Source organism: Ictidomys tridecemlineatus, chromosome 3, assembly GCF_052094955.1.
Source record: "Ictidomys tridecemlineatus isolate mIctTri1 chromosome 3, mIctTri1.hap1, whole genome shotgun sequence".
Taxonomy (NCBI): Eukaryota; Metazoa; Chordata; class Mammalia; order Rodentia; family Sciuridae; genus Ictidomys; species Ictidomys tridecemlineatus.
The window spans coordinates 215,958,021-215,973,339 of NC_135479.1; the positions used below are offsets into that span (position 1 = coordinate 215,958,021).

Sequence of the window (15,319 nt, forward strand, 5' to 3'; positions counted from 1 at the left end):
GCCGGCGGGTGGGCGGGAGGAGTGTGACTCAGCCGGCCGCCCCGCCCCCGCCCCTCCCTCCGCCCGCCGCCCGCCCTTCTGGTCCTCGGAGCAGCGAGCAGCGCTGAGGAAGACAGCCCTCCTCTGCAGTCCACCCAGGCCCACCCTGACGCCGGCCCTCCTCAGTGGTGCCCCAGGCCGGCCGAGACATGAGGCCGGCCCAGGCCCTGCTGCCCCTGCTCCTGCAGGCCTGGTGGGTGGCCGCCCAGGACATCCCTGAGACCGCGAGGGCCATTGCCTTCCAAGGTTAGTGTCCTGCTGCGAGGCTGGCTCCAGCTGGCTGCATCGGGAGGGACAGGAGGGACACGGGGTCCAGACCGTCGGCCCGACCTTGGCGGGAGAGCCAAGAGCCACAGAGTAGAGTGTCGGGGGCCTGAGGCTCCCAGCCTGCTCCCTGTTCCAGGAAGCTAGGTGTCCGACGAGGTCCCCACCAGGGCCTGGGCTCCAGTCACAGCCCATTCTCAGGAGGACGCGCAGCTGGGACACTCCAGAGGGACCACTCCCAGGGAGCCAATGGCCCTCACTCCTGGTCAGCCATCTCTTCCTGTGAAGGGCTGACTTGGGCCCACTGCTGCTGACCCCTGTGACCACCCACCTGGCAGCCGGCCTACAGTCAGGGAGACCCGCCGACATGACCTTGGCTGAGGTCATGCCCCGTGGCTTCAGATTCGACCTGAAAAGTTAGCGGGAAGCAGTCCTGAGCAGCCCAGGCCCAGGCTGCAGGCAGGAGGCCTGTGTGTCCGCCTCACCCGCCCTGCTGGCCGGCCTCTTCCCTGGGGCTGGGAGCTGTGGCCCACGGCCCTGCTGCTGGGGGATGGGGGCAGCAGGAGCCACTGGCCTGCAGGAGGTGGGCACTGGCCCAGCTCACAGACCCTTCCTGGCCCAGACTGCCCCGTGGACCTGTTCTTTGTGCTGGACACCTCTGAGAGTGTGGCCCTGCGGCTGAAGCCCTACGGGGCCCTGGTGGACAAGGTGAAGTCCTTCACCAAGCGCTTCATCGACAACCTGAGAGACAGGTATGGCACACCGATGGCTGTCCTGTGTGGGGGCTCAGGGGACGCAGGCAGAGCCTGACCCTCCGTCTGAGAGGCTGCCCAGCCCCTCCCAGGGTCCCGGTGCAGAAGCTGGCAAGAGCCTGGGGGTGACATAGTGCTGGCCTGGGGCAGCCCTGGCCAACAGGGGGCTGAGGGGACTCAGGAGGAACTGAAGTTCCCCGGAGGAAACCCAGTGGGTTCAGGGACCTGGCCCTGAGGTGAGCGGCCTGCTGCCTGGATGCCCCTTAACCAGCTGGGCCCACCCCCTGCCTCGCCCATGTGAGCCAGCAGACCCCTGCCCAGGGCCTGGTTCCCTCGAGTCCCTAGTTCCTGCCACCCATCTGCCTAGTTTCTGGGGTCCCCCGCAGGGCTCTGGGTATGGGGAGGGCACACCCACCCACTGCTGTCCTGCCCATCTGTGGATCTACTGGGGAGCGGGGGACACAAGTGGACAGGGCGGGTGTGTGCCCCAAGAGCCAGGCCCTGCCCCCTCCTGTGACAGGGACCCCTGGTGGGGGTCACATGGGCTCCTCTAGTGCAGGCCTCAGCCCTGGCCCCACCCATCCCTGCTGACCAGCTGACCAGGTGGAGGAGGGAGGGGTGGTGTGCACTGTCCTTGGGGGGCAGCTCTGCAGTAGCCGGGTGACTCAGAGGCCCCCTGGGGGTGTCCTTGATCCCTCCGCTCAGACTCTCCTGCCTCAGTTTCCCCACCTGTGAGACTGAGAGCCCCCGGCCGTGCTCTCTAATCCACATGGGGACTCCAGTGTGCCACTTGGAGCTGCCCTGCCCTGCCCACACGCCCGCCCACTGCGCACCTCCCAGGGCAGGGCTGTGGCCCTGAGAGGATGCTGTGTGGTCTGCAGGTACTACCGGTGTGACCGCAACCTGGTGTGGAACGCGGGCGCCCTGCACTACAGCGACGAGGTGGAGATCATCCGCGGGCTCACACGCATGCCCAGCGGGCGCGATGAGCTCAAGGCCAGCGTGGACGCTGTCAAGTACTTCGGCAAGGGCACCTACACTGACTGCGCCATCAAGAAGGGGCTGGAGGAGCTGCTCATCGGGTGAGTGGTCCTGGCGTTGGAAGCTGAGGCTTTTGGGAAGATGTGGCCCCCCCAGAACTTGTCCATCTCAGCACTATATGGTCAGGACAGAGGCAGCAGCCCTGCCCGGGCCTCTGCTCTGTGGGTCCCGACCCTGAGCACCCACGGCCGCCCTCCAGGGGCTCCCACCTGAAGGAGAACAAGTACCTGATCGTGGTGACCGATGGGCACCCACTGGAGGGCTACAAGGAGCCGTGTGGGGGCCTGGAGGACGCCGTGAATGAGGCCAAACACCTGGGCATCAAGGTCTTCTCCGTGGCCATCACGCCCGACCACCTGGTGAGCGCCCTCCTGGGCCCTGGACACGTGGGCGGGCGCCACCTGCCCACAGACCCCGCACGGCCTGCACATGCTTGGCACCTGCCAGGGCCCTGGTGCGGCCCGGGGTGGGGACCCTCCAGCACGTGGCCCCCGCCGTTGACAGGATCTAGCGGGAGGCTGAGCGCTGAGCACCCGGCACGGGCCTGCGCCCCCGGCCGCCCGCCCCAGCCCCCGGCCTCACGCGTGCCCACCGCTGCCCCCAGGAGCCGCGACTGAGCATCATCGCCACCGACCACACGTACCGGCGCAACTTCACCGCGGCAGACTGGGGACAGAGCCGCGGCGCGGAGGAGGCCATCAGTCAGACCATCGACACCATCGTGGACATGATAGTGAGCGCGCGCCCGCCCGCCTGCCCGCCGCGCGGGGCCAGCGCCCGGGGCAGAGGGTAACCTGGTCCCCCTTTCCTTTCAGAAAAACAACGTGGAGCAAGTGGTAAGAACCCCCGCCCCGCCCCAGCCCCGCCCCAGCCCCCAGCCCCCAGCCCCCAGCCCCCAGCCCCCAGCCCCCAGCCCCCAGCCCCGCCCCGCGCCTCCCTGGCCTCTGCGGGGCCTGTGCGCAGGCCCGCTCCTGCGCCTCCCGCGACGAACTGACCTCTGACCGCTCTGTCCGTGCTTTCCCCTCGCAGTGCTGCTCCTTCGAGTGCCAGGTGAGTGTGGCCCCGCCCCGCCCCGCCCCGCCCCGCCCCCGGCCCCCCCCCAGCTCCCAGCTGACCCCCCCTGTCTTGCAGCCCGCCAGAGGACCACCCGGGCCCCGGGGCGACCCTGGGTATGAGGTGAGTGCCGCACCTGCCCCTGCTCGTGTCGGGCACCGCACCCTGCGTCCCTCTCCGCGCCTGGCCCAGCGGGTGGGTCCAGGAAGGAGCGTGGACTGGGTGGGGTGGGGCGGGAGACTGAGCGCCGCAGCTCAGGTGAACCTGAGCTCGGTCAGTGGCCAGCGTTCACACCCTGGGAGACGTCCACCGCCTGCCCGGGGTTCCCTGTGGGCGTGTGTGCTGGACCACCTGCTGGCCTGGTGGACAGGCCTGAGCCTCAGGGACTGGACAGGTCTCTGCGGGCTTTCCCAGCTCCTAACCCGCTGTGCCTGTCCTCCAGGGAGAACGAGGCAAGCCAGGCCTCCCAGGAGAGAAGGGAGAAGCCGGAGACCCTGTGAGTGCCCGCCCCTGGCTGGGGTGGGAATGGGAAGCCTGAGGTTGGGGAGTGGACTGAAGAAACTTCCAGAAGGAGGGTGGCTGCCGAGCACCAGTGGCGTGGACCCAGGCCTGAGAGGGCCTGAGGGGTGAGGCCAGCTGGGGGCCTGGTGCTCCCTGCAGGGGTGTCTGACCTCTCCTCTCTTCCAGGGAAGACCCGGGGACCTCGGGCCAGTCGGGTACCAGGGGATGAAGGTGCGTGCCCCTCCTCCAGAGTGGCCCTCGGGTCTGGGTGGGTCATGGCCCTGCCCGGAGCCCCCGCAGGGCCATGACCCCCTCCCTCCCTGCTTCCTCTGCAGGGAGAGAAAGGGAGCCGTGGGGAGAAGGTGAGTGGGGCCTCAGGACCGTCTTTATGGAGCAGCATGCACCCCTCCTGGACCATGGGCATCGCTGGGGACACCGGCCCCAGCCCCTCGCCACCCGCGCACCTGGGAGGAGGAGGCTGATTCCAGGACTGGGCCCTGGGCCAGCAAGGGCTGGGGACCAGGGCCCATCACTGTCACCCCACCCAGGCTGTGCTCCTCGTTGGTTCCCTGTCCACCTCCTCTCCTTGGACCCCCACCCGCCGTGGCGGGCACTCCCTTGGGCTCAGGGGTGACTTTGCAGTACCAGGGGCCTTCTGCCAGGCTCCCTGCACCACCACGTCTGCTGGGCGGGACTGAAGTGGGGGCCAGGCCAGGCAGGGCCCCACCTCTCACTCTCCCTTCCTGTCTCCGCAGGGCTCCAGGGGACCCAAGGGCTACAAGGTGAGTGGGCGGGTGCTGTGGTGGGGCCCTCCTGGGCCTGGAGAAAGGCCAGGCCCAGGAGGGCCCCCACCACAGCACCCGCCCACTCACCTTGTAGCCCTTGGGTCCCCTGGAGCTGGACGAGAGACCGGAGGGCTGGGTGGGAGGAGGGGCACAGCCAGTTGTCCACCCCTCCCCACGAGCAGGGGCGGTCTCAAGGGTGGACACTCCCAGAGGACTTGGTGATGCGAAGCCACGAGGTGTTACCTGTGGGTATTTCCTGTCAAGAACCAGGTCCCAGGGGACCCTAAGCTGCCCAGTTAAGCTCAGAGGGTGGTAGGGGAGGCTCTCCTGGAGGCCCTGGTCGGGCCGGAGCCAGGGAGGTGACAGCCGATGGGCCTCGGGCTGCCAGCCCACCACCTCCTACCCTTTCCCTCCTTCAGGGGGAGACGGGGTACCCAGGCCTTCCAGGGTGCAAGGGCTCGCCAGGGTTTGATGTAAGTCTCTCCCCGCCCTCCTGCCCCCTGCACGGCTCTGCGAGTCTGCCCACACTGTGCCGCGGGCGGTGCGCCCGGGATGCCCACGGCCTCCGCTGGCCCTGACCTGTCTCCTGCTGACTTCTCACAGGGCGCCCAAGGCCCCCCCGGCCCCAAGGGAGACGCCGGCGCCTTTGGCCTGAAGGGAGAGAAGGTGAGTGGCCGTGGCCCGTGAGGCCCTCTGGGAGCGCTCTGCCCCGCGCACAGGCTCCAGCCTCCCTGGTCAGGGTCGGGGCAGCAGGGTGAGGACAGGGAGGTGGGAAACAGTCTTCATAGGCCCACAGGCCAGCTTCCCGCCCCGCAATCCTCCCTTTGTGGTGCAAGTCCAGGACCCTGGTAGCCCAGCAGGGGAGCCCAGTGGAGGGCCTCGGGTCTGTGGAAGCCCACAGTCCTGTTGTGGGGTTTCTCTGGGGTTCATCAGTGAAGCCAGAAGACTGGGAGGTTTAAGGGGTGACTTTGCCCCAGATGTGAGGACAAATGGTTTGGGGTCTCGTCCTTGAGTTTGCACACGACCCTCTAGGCCAGGGCTGCAGGGCGTGGACCCCTTCCCGGTCAGGTCAGGGGTTGGGGCTGGACCTGAGAGGCAAACCTGATGGTCCAGGAGGTTCCTGCAGTTGTGGAGCCCAAGAGTCCAGTTGGGGCTCACGTGTCTTGGTCAGCACGCACTGAGCTTGGGTGAGGAGGGTGGGCACGGGGCCACTCCTCCCAGGACGGTCTGGTGTGACCCCCAGGGGCTGCACCCCAACATCGAGCGTCTGTGACCCCTCTGACCTTCCCCAGGGTGCACCTGGAGCGGATGGGGAGGCTGGGAGACCCGGAAACTCAGGGCCACCGGGAGACGAGGTGAGGACCGCGTGAGCCGGGGTGTGATGGACACGGGGCTCTCGGCCAAGGACCTGGGCAGATGGTGGTACCCTTGTCCTCCCTAGGGTGAGCCTGGAGAGCCTGGTCCCCCTGGAGAGAAAGGAGAGGCTGGTGACGAGGTGAGCCCCTGGCCCATCCCCACCCAGGGCTGTGCTGGCCTCTCTGTCCCTCCCGCACCCAAGCTGACCTCTCTGTCCCTCCCTCACCAGGGGAACACAGGACCGGACGGCCCCCCCGGAGAGAGGGTGAGTCCACAGGGCTTCGCCCTCCTCCCCCCGCAGAGGCCATGCCCCCTGGGCAGGTCCACAGCACCTGTGGGGGCTGGAGGGTCTCAGCGGGTGTGACAGAGAAGCTGCTGCCGGGGTTTCGTCCTGTGGGCCGTGTCTGGGCCTCGGGTCCCTCAAGCTCTCTGGAGGCCGGTGGGAGCAGAGGAGCAGGGCCCAGCCTCTGGGATGATGTGGCTGGAGACCACCACCAGCCTCCAGCCCACCTGCCCAGTGAGATCCTGCCCAGAGCTTTCCCTTCCTCCATGCAGGGTGGCCCTGGAGAAAGAGGACCTCGGGGGACCCCAGGCATGCGGGGGCCAAGAGGAGACCCAGTAAGTCACCGTCCTGGGGCTGGGCCATGGGCATCAGGACCTCGGGACACACCACACAGACCTGCTGTCCAGAGTGGCCCTTCTGCTTCCAGCATAAGCCAGGCAGCCGTGCCTGCGTGTGGTCACCCCAGGGCCCAGGGTCCTCCGTGGAGCAGCTGAGGGTCCTGGGGAGGCCAGGAGAGCAAAGTCACTGTGGAGGGTGACAGGAACCAGTCCCCTCCTGGTCAGAGTGGCAGGATGGACGGGTTGGTCTCCAGGACCTGTTGGTCCCTATCCATGCCCTCCCGACAGAGCTGCCACGGTGCTCAGCCACGGTGCTCAGCCACGGTGCTCAGCCACGGCGCTCAGCCACGGCGCTCAGCCACGGCGCTCAGCCACGGCGCTCAGCCACGGCGCTCAGCCACGGCGCTCAGCCACGGTGCTCAGCCATCTTCACCAGGCATTCCCTCCAGCGCCCCACCTGGCGGCCAGAGAGTCTCGACCAGGACGAGCAGCTCAGCCGGCTGGGCCCCCACCCGATCCTGGCTTCTTGGGGGGCCTTCTTTGTTAGAATTTCAGGAGTGAGACATTGGATCAAAATCCCAGCGGTCGGCGCTGAGGGTGGCTTAGCGGGAAGTCTGGGCCCCACCAGCTGTGTGCCTCCATGGCCGGCATGTCCAGGAGGCAGTGTGGGGCTCTCTGTCCTGTGACGGCGGGCAGCGGCTGTACCCAGGGTGGGCCCCTGTGCGTCTTGCTGGACAGCCTAGGTGTCAGGCACAGCACCAGGCCTCAGAGGCAGTGCCCATCTGCCCTTGCAGACACAATGCCCTCGTCTTGTCCCAGCACAGGACACCCAGATCCCTCTCACAGTGGCCACTCAGGCTGCAGATTCTCCTGAACAGAGCCCAGCAGGGCCAGGGGCCACTCCCAGGCTGGGCCTCAGAGCCCTGGGAGAGGGGAATGGGGGGCAGTCTCTGGGGGCTCAGGACAAGCTGCTGGCCTCCTCAGTGGCCTCCTGAGAAAATGGGAGGACACCCCAGGCCATGCACCTGGGCCTCTTTCCTGGCAGAGGTATGAGGGGCCAGGAGGGGAGTGTTGAGAAGGACAGTGAGTCCCAGTGCCCACTGTGGGCCCTGGCTGCCTGGCTCTGCCTGCCCCGAGTCCTTTAGACTCCTGCAGCCCTTGCCTGATGACCACCTGGCCTCCGGCCACAGGGCAGCCATCCACCACTGGGGGCAGCCACAGGGCCCAATGCCACCCTCATGGGCTTAATTCTTTCCAGGGTGAAGCTGGACCCCAAGGAGACCAAGGGAGAGAAGGCCCCGCAGGCGTCCCTGGAGACCCGGTAGGGACCGGCCGCCAGCGCCACCTGCCCAGGCACAGTGTGCTGGTACCCCCACCACCGGGGGTGGGTCCCCCTGGGCACCACGTTCCTCCCCGTCAGCTGCAGGGGCAGCGTGGCCACCTGGACCAGCTGGTGCTGATGGTGATGGAGGGACCAGCTCCTGTGGCCTGTGACAGATGGGAACAGAGGCCCCAGACGCTGACCCCCTCGCTGTGGGGAGAGGGTGCTCGGGGAGCGGAGGGGCACAGGGACCTGGCAGCCCTGGTCACTTGGCAGCAGGTGCTGCTGGGGGTAGCCACTCTCCCTGGGACACCTGGAGGCCTCCAGGTGGCCCTGACAGTGAGCACCTGGGCTGCTGGCAGTTTGCTTGATGGACAGAGGAGCTTGCAGCCCGCTGGGGCGCCCAGTCCATGGTGAAAGAGGTGAGGAGGGCAGGGCAGCTGCTTCAATGCTGGCCACTCCAGCAAGAGCAGGCCCAGGCTGGGGAGGCGTGAGGACCGCTGGCCCAAGTGGCGCTGCCATGGCCCCGGAGGGGGACGTTCTGGGAAACGGTGCTTCTTCAAGTCCAAGGAGAGCAGCCAGGAACCCAGAGCCCGCGGGAAGCACCTCCCCTCTCTCGGGGCCTTGCCGGCCTCCCCTGCCCGCGGCCCACCCACCCATGGAGGTGTGGTCCCTGCTCCACCAGGAGCGGGCTGCCCAACAGGACTGGTGGGGCCTTTGGGTGCCCCAGAGGTGCCCACCAGTGAGTCACCTGCTCCCTGAAAACTGCGAGTATCAAGTTTCTCATGGGGACAGTGGCACCCACCAGAACAGGCCTCCTGCTCCCCACTGGCTGGGCCCAGGGCCGCCTCTGCACCCTCTCACCGGTCCCCTCCCACATGCCAAGGCCGGATCTCGTCCACTGTGAGCCCAAGCTGAAGGGCTGCTGGTTCTCCACAAGGCCAGGTGCAGCCTGCTGACAGTGCCATGCTGACACCAGGCAGGGGCAGCAGCTGGCCAGGCCCAGCTGTGTGCATGGTCAGGGTGGGGACCACGTCAAGGCCAGTGGCTCCTGCTACCAGCAGAGGTCCAGAGACCCACGGCTCGGGGAGAGGCCATGCAGGAGCCAGTGCGGCACCAGCACCAGGCTGGCCCAGCAGGGCCTCCTTGGGGGACACCTGATGTGGCCAGCACAGAGGGCAGACCCATGACCAGCCTGGTGGGCTCCTGTGCTTCCTCTGGCCTGGCTGCAGTGTCAGGTGCTCAGGGCACTGAGACTCACCCTGGGGGCTGCAGCAGGAGCAGGCTGCAGAGCCGGGGTCCAGGGTGGGCTCAGGGTGGGCTCAGGGTGGCCAGGCCTTGGGCAGCTCTGGAGACCCTGCCCCAGGCCAGCGCTGGGGCTTCAGGGATGCATGGAAACCTGGGCAGGGCGGGTCCTGCATTTCAGGCAGAGACCCAAGCTGTCCCCACCCTTGTGTTTGGGGGTCTAGAGATCAAGGGGCTGGACAATTGAGTGGGCAGGGCCATCTGAGGTGGGGGGTGTAGGACCCTTCCCGCCAGAGCTGCCTCTGTGGCCGGCCAGAGCCTGAGCGTCACCCTCTGCCCTGGCCTGCAGAGGCCCCAGAGGAGGGCCGCCCGGGGGGCTGAACAGAGACGGGGGAGCCTTGGCGGGCAGCCTGACCTGACCACATCCCAGTATCAGCACCCAAATCCCCACCTGTGGCGGCGCCCAAGGGTCTGGTGTCTCCCCTCAGGGTGGGACCTGGATCCTCCGTGTGCCGATGGTGCCTGGCGGTCACACGAGGAAGGCCAGGGAGGGGCTGGGCCCGGGCAGGGAGCGAGGGGTCCCATGGTGTCTCCATCTCTCAGGGTGAGCCTGGCCCCGTCGGACCTAAAGGATACCGAGGTGACGAGGGTCCCCCAGGGTCTGAGGTGAGTACCTGCCCCTCCCGAGGAGCCAGCCCCAAGTGTCCACCCGATGCCTCCAGCTCAGGACACCTGGCCAGAGGGACTTGGCTCCCGTCCTGCCCCGACCCTGGCTCCCTCGGGGGTGCTCCGCTCTGGGCCCCAGTGTGTGACCTGGCTGTCACCCTCCCTCTCCTTAGGGTCTCAGAGGAGCCCCAGGACCCGCTGGCCCCCCTGGAGACCCGGGGCTGATGGGCCAAAGGGTGAGTGTCTAGGGCACAGCCCTGTGGGCTGCTGTCCAGCGTCCAGAGCCCTGGAGGCCCCAGCCCTGGCTTGACCCTGGGGTTTGTGACCGACAGGAGCATCCAGACTGGCTGCCCGTGTGAGGACCTCAGCCAGTCCTGGGGAGGGACGGCCTCCCGGGGAGGGACGGCCTCCCGGGGAGGGAGCCCCCGCAGGCGGGCAGGAGGGCGCTGGGGACCGCCGTGCTCCCTGCCGGCCCCGAGACGGTGCTCTGCCCCCAGGGAGAAGACGGCCCCCCCGGAAACGGCACCGAGGGCTTCCCCGGCTTCCCCGTAAGTGCCCAGGCCACCCCAGGTCCCCCGGGCTGCCTCGGCGCCTGGCCCTGGCCTCCGCTGGCTGGGGGGTTCGGGAGCGGGGCCGCTGCTGGGCCTGGACCCCGTCCCCCTGCCATGGCCGGCTGGCCTCCCTCCTGTGTGTGAACCCGTGTGACCGTCTCCATCGTCCCCACAGGGCTACCCAGGCAGCAGGGGCCCCCCTGGGCTGAACGTGAGTACCCCCGGGTCCAGGGTGTGGGACGCAGGCGCCTGACCGACGTGGGCCCCGCACGCCCGCATTCCCACGGGGACACGTGTGTGCTGGCACGCACACTCCTGGTGGCCCCAGGGACACCCAGCCGTGCCCACACCCTCCCGCCCCACCAAGACGCTGCTGACCTCAGTGTTGTCCCCTGCAGGGCACCAAAGGCTACCCCGGCCTCAAGGGGGACGAGGGTGAAGCTGGGGACCCTGGCGAGGATGTAAGTGGGGCGAGCCCTCAGGGGTCTGGGTGGGCCACGGGCCCTGCGCCTGGGGATGCACCTGGCCTCCACTGACCACTCCCTCCCTCCAGAACAACGACATCGCACCTCGCGGCGTCAAAGGGGCAAAGGGGCACCGAGGCCCCGAGGGCCCGCAGGTGGGTGACGCGAGGGGGCTGCTGAGAGGGGGGGCAGGGAGTAAGTGGGCGGCCGGGGGCCTCGACAGCGGACCCCAGGGGGCTCTGTGAACCTGTGGCTCCTGGGGAGGGATGGTCACCAGGGCCCTGTCCCAGGGCAGCCAAGCCATGTCCAGGAGGCGTGGCACCCTGAGGTGGGGACCAGGTGAATCTGGACCTGCAGGAAACATCCCCTGCTGGGCAAACCCTGTGGGCGGCTGGACCACAGCAGGAGGAGGTCGAGCTCAGAAGGCCTGACCAGACAGGCCTGGCAGGGCCAGCAGTGGGCAGTGGTTTCCCGCAGAACTCGTGGGCTTCTGACAGGCACCACCCCATCAAAGCCCTCTTCTATCTGCCCCCACAGGGACCTCCAGGAAGCACAGGACCCCCCGGGCCAGACGTAAGTGGGGACTCTGCGGTTGTCCTCTGAGCCTGACCACTGCACGCCCATGGGCTGGCGTGTGGTCATGATCACTGTACAGAGGGGCTGTGGGAGCTGGCCCCGTATGACGCCACAGGGGGTGCTCGGTGGCCATGAGGGAAGTGTGACCAGGGGATTTGTGATGGTCTGGGGGACATGTGGTGGTCATGTGTTGGTGACTGTCCAGTGCCATGTCAGTGCCTGCCCAGAGCAGGCACCTGGGTCATGAGAACCCTCGTCCAGAACCAGGGGACTATCCCAGGGCAGCAGAGCCATATCCAGGATGGCGTGGGCACCCTGAGGTCCTGGGGTGACCAGGATGCCCCAGCCCAGAGCTGCCCACTGTCCCCCTCTCCCCCCAGGAATGTGAGATTTTGGACATCATCATGAAGATGTGCTGTGAGTACCTTGGAATGAGCGTCCTAATGAGAACATGTTCCCGCCAGCCCAGCACCCGCCGCTGCACTCCAGAGGGGTCTCTGCCCAGGGAGGGGCAGGGTGGGCAGGCGGGTAGGGCCCTGGGCAGCAGTGGGCAGTCCTGCCTCCTGTAACCCCCCCTCTTCTTCCAGCCTGCTGCGGTGAGTGCCACTTCGCCCCCCACTAGGGTAACTCAAGGGCTTCTGCTGGCCATGGAACCAGCCCCATCTGCAGCCACGGAGCCGTGACCACACCTGCCACCCATCCCCTCCCGAGGGCCACCGCAGCCTGCACCCTTGTGGGTGCTGCGGTCCCCTCCACTCCTTCCCAGCAGCTGCAGATACCCTGGGCAGCCTGGGGCAGGAGCCCACCCCTGTCCTGCCCTTGCTCCCCATGGGATCTGGGATCCAGTGGGGGACAGGGGCGGGAGCAGCCTGGCGGGCGAGGCCCCTGCTGAGGAGCCGCAGGAAGGGCCAGCAGGACCTCCGTGTCGGGAGAGGCCCTGGCTGACCGCCCCCCGCCCCCAGAGTGCAAGTGTGGCCCCATCGACATCCTCTTCGTGCTGGACAGCTCCGAGAGCATCGGCCTGCAGAACTTTGAGATCGCCAAGGACTTCATCATCAAGGTCATTGACCGGCTGAGCAGGGACGAGCTGGTCAAGGTGAGGCCCGCAGCCCCTGCCGAGGCACCCCGGGGGCTGGACGGTCCAGATCTCGCCGTGCAGGAAGCGCACCCAGCGTCCCACCAGCCAGGCCCGCCAGCCCCATCGGGTGCTGCGCCCCCTGCTCTTAGGGCCTGGCCTGAGCTCGGGGGCTCCCAGAGCCCCACCCTCAAGGGAGATGGTGGGAGGGCTGCGTGCTGGGCCTGCGTGGCCCTGTGAGCCGGCTGGCCCCCGGAGGGACAGTGCCAGGCATGGGGCAGGCTCCCAGCTGCCGCCTGGTCCTCCCGCAGTTTGAGCCCGGGCAGTCGCACGCTGGCGTCGTGCAGTACAGCCACAACCAGATGCAGGAGCACGTGGACCTGCGCAGCCCCAACATCCGCAATGCCCAGGAGTTCAAGGAGTGAGTGGGGCCACCTCCCAGCCCCTGGCCCAGTCCCCCCGGCCCGGCCTGGCCCGGCCTGACCAGCCTGGCCCTCTTCTCGGGCAGAGCCGTCAAGAAGCTGCAGTGGATGGCGGGCGGCACCTTTACAGGCGAGGCCCTGCAGTACACCCGGGACCGGCTGCTGCCGCCCACCCAGAATGACCGCATCGCCCTGGTCATCACCGATGGACGCTCGGACACCCAGAGGGATACCACTCCACTCAGCGTGCTCTGTGGCCCCGACATCCAGGTGGGCAGGCACCAGCCACAGCCACTGGGGAGTGTGCTGCCACTGGGCTCCTGCCTGGGGAGGAGAGCCTCTGAGCCGTGCCCCCGTTCCGTCCTCAGGTGGTCTCTGTGGGCATCAAGGACGTGTTTGGCTTTGTCGCGAGCTCTGACCAGCTCAACGTCATTTCCTGCCAAGGCCTGTCGTCCCCGGGCCGGCCGGGCATCTCCCTGGAGAAGGAAAACTATGCAGAGCTGCTGGACGATGCCTTCCTGAAGAACATCACGGCCCAGATATGCATAGGTGGGAGAGCCGCTCAGACCCCGGCGGGCAGGAGGCAGGAGGGCCAGGGGCTCCACGGAGGCCGTGGTCAGCAGACAGACTGCCCGTGCCAGACTCGGGCCTTCCTGCACAGGCACCTGGTCCGCAGCCCGGCAGGGAGCCCCTGCCTGCAGACCATGCTGCCCCTTGAGCTGCAGTGTCCCCAAGCTCAGGAGGAGTGAGGACCAGGAATGGAGCCTGGGGACCCTCTGCCACTCCCGAGTCAGGGGCCTGCCCTCCTGGAAGAACCAAGCCTGGGTGGGTGTGGGTCGTGGGGTCGGAGGTCCACGTGTGTGGGGTCTTCTCTTTGCAGACAAGAAGTGTCCAGACTACACCTGCCCAGGTCAGTATCAGGGCTGGTGTGGGGGAGGGCAGGGTGCCTAGAGGCTCAGCACCCTGTGGCCGGCCCGCGGAGCTGTCGGGGCCTGGTGTTCACGGCTGCCTTCCCCCGCCCCACAGTCACCTTCTCCGCCCCGGCCGACATCACCATCCTGCTGGACGGCTCGGCCAGCGTGGGCAGCCACAACTTCGACACCACCAGGCACTTCGCCAAGCGCCTGGCAGAGCGCTTCCTGTCCGCCGGCCGGGCGGACCCCTCACAGGACGTGCGGGTGGCGGTGGTACAGTATAGCGGCCCTGGCCAGCAGAGGCCTGGGCGGGGCGCACTGCAGTTTCTGCAGAACTACACCGTGCTGGCCAGCGTGGTGGACGGCATGGATTTCTTCAATGATGCCACCGATGTCAACGATGCCCTGAGCTACGTCACACGCTTCTACCGTGAGGCCTCCTCGGGAGCCGCCAAGAAGAAGGTGCTGCTGTTCTCGGACGGCAACTCGCAGGGGGCCACGGCGGCGGCCATCGAGAAGGCCGTGCAAGAGGCCCAGCGGGCGGGCATCGAGGTCTTTGTGGTGGTGGTGGGTCACCAGGTCAATGAGCCCCACATCCGCGTGCTGGTCACTGGCAAGACGGCCGAGTACGACGTGGCCTTCGGAGAGCGCCACCTGTTTCGCGTGCCCAGCTACCAGGCCCTGCTGCGTGGTGTCTTCTACCAGACAGTGTCTAGGAAGGTGGCGCAGGGCTAGGGCATGGGCACGGCAGGCCTCTCCGCATGCCCCCCAGAGCCAGCAGGAAGAGCCGGACCGAGTCATCCTGGCCACCACAGGGAGACGTCCAGGGGAGACGGGGCTCTGCCGTCACCGGGCCCCCGAGCTGGGCCTGGGCCTCCACAGCTTGCTCGGGTGGTGTCGGTCACCCCCTCCCTCGGCCGCGCAGGCCTCCCTTCCCCTCCTGGCTGTGTCCGTCCCGCTGGCCTCCTTCCTCCCCAGATGACCGCTGGTGTCCTCTAAGTCCCACAGAAGGTCTTCTTCCGCCCGCACCCACACTCGGTCCTGGTGGCCCTGCCCCTCGCCCCGGGGGTGTTGCACTGTGAGTTCCTTCTGCAGATTCTCCAGCACCACCCCCAAGGGGTCGCCTCCCCCTAACCAGGTGCCCCAGCGACCCGGGCAGACCCCGGCCCTGGCCCTCGGGCCGTGAAGCTCAGGACGGCAAAGCACTGGGCTGTTCTGAGGACAGAGGTGCTGCCTGCAGGGCCACTGAGCAGAGCCGGTCGAGCCGAGGAGTGCCCCAAGGACAGCCCAGGCCCTCCTCAGTCATGCCGCACCGGTGGCCTGTCCCCCCTCAGCTGGCCTGTCCTCTCCAAGTTTCCCATGTGGCCTGCCCCCCTAGGCTGGCCTGTCCTTTTCCTGTTTCCCTGGGCCCTGCCCCAGGCCGTGATCTCTGCTAATAAAGGTCTCCACTCCTCTCTGGCTCTTCCCTGCTGGACTGTGCTTCGAAGGCCTCTAGGCGGGGAGGTGCTGCCTCGGTGGGACAGCACCGTAACGCTGCCCGTGGCGCCCAGGGAGGTGTGACAGTGATCTCAGCCCATTCTCAGGCAGAGTGGGGAGGCCCAGCATCCAGGTCAGGGTCGGGGACCAGGTCTCCAGAGGCTGGGTGCAACCACATTCCACAGATCCAGCCCCAG

At 67.8% G+C, this 15,319-nt stretch overlaps 1 protein-coding gene across 1 annotated transcript; it reads left to right on the forward strand.

The window, feature by feature from the left end:
- The first annotated feature begins 53 nt into the window (after positions 1-53).
- On the forward strand, positions 54-15,104 carry Col6a1 (collagen type VI alpha 1 chain). The gene is made up of 34 exons (XM_078044811.1): positions 54-285; positions 926-1,055; positions 1,937-2,137; positions 2,296-2,455; positions 2,701-2,829; positions 2,912-2,932; positions 3,126-3,146; positions 3,228-3,272; positions 3,592-3,645; positions 3,837-3,881; positions 3,986-4,012; positions 4,406-4,436; positions 4,769-4,908; positions 5,039-5,101; positions 5,728-5,790; positions 5,877-5,930; positions 6,021-6,056; positions 6,347-6,409; positions 7,671-7,733; positions 9,582-9,644; positions 9,818-9,880; positions 10,142-10,192; positions 10,371-10,406; positions 10,594-10,656; positions 10,749-10,814; positions 11,197-11,232; positions 11,616-11,652; positions 11,823-11,831; positions 12,198-12,331; positions 12,622-12,731; positions 12,819-13,002; positions 13,101-13,281; positions 13,613-13,642; positions 13,759-15,104. The coding sequence occupies exons 1-34, from the start codon at positions 189-191 to the stop codon at positions 14,379-14,381; spliced, it is 3,129 nt and encodes a 1,042-aa protein (XP_077900937.1). The 5' UTR covers positions 54-188; the 3' UTR covers positions 14,382-15,104.
- Positions 15,105-15,319: the final 215 nt, after the last annotated feature.

Coding starts and splice junctions, on each gene's coding strand:
- Col6a1 (XM_078044811.1), top strand. CDS start 189: ATGAGGCCGGCCCAGGCCCTGCTGCCCCTGCTCCTGCAGGCCTGGTGG. Junction 1,056..1,936: donor ATCGACAACCTGAGAGACAG/GTATGGCACACC, acceptor TGTGGTCTGCAG/GTACTACCGGTGTGACCGCA. Junction 7,734..9,581: donor CAGGCGTCCCTGGAGACCCG/GTAGGGACCGGC, acceptor TCCATCTCTCAG/GGTGAGCCTGGCCCCGTCGG.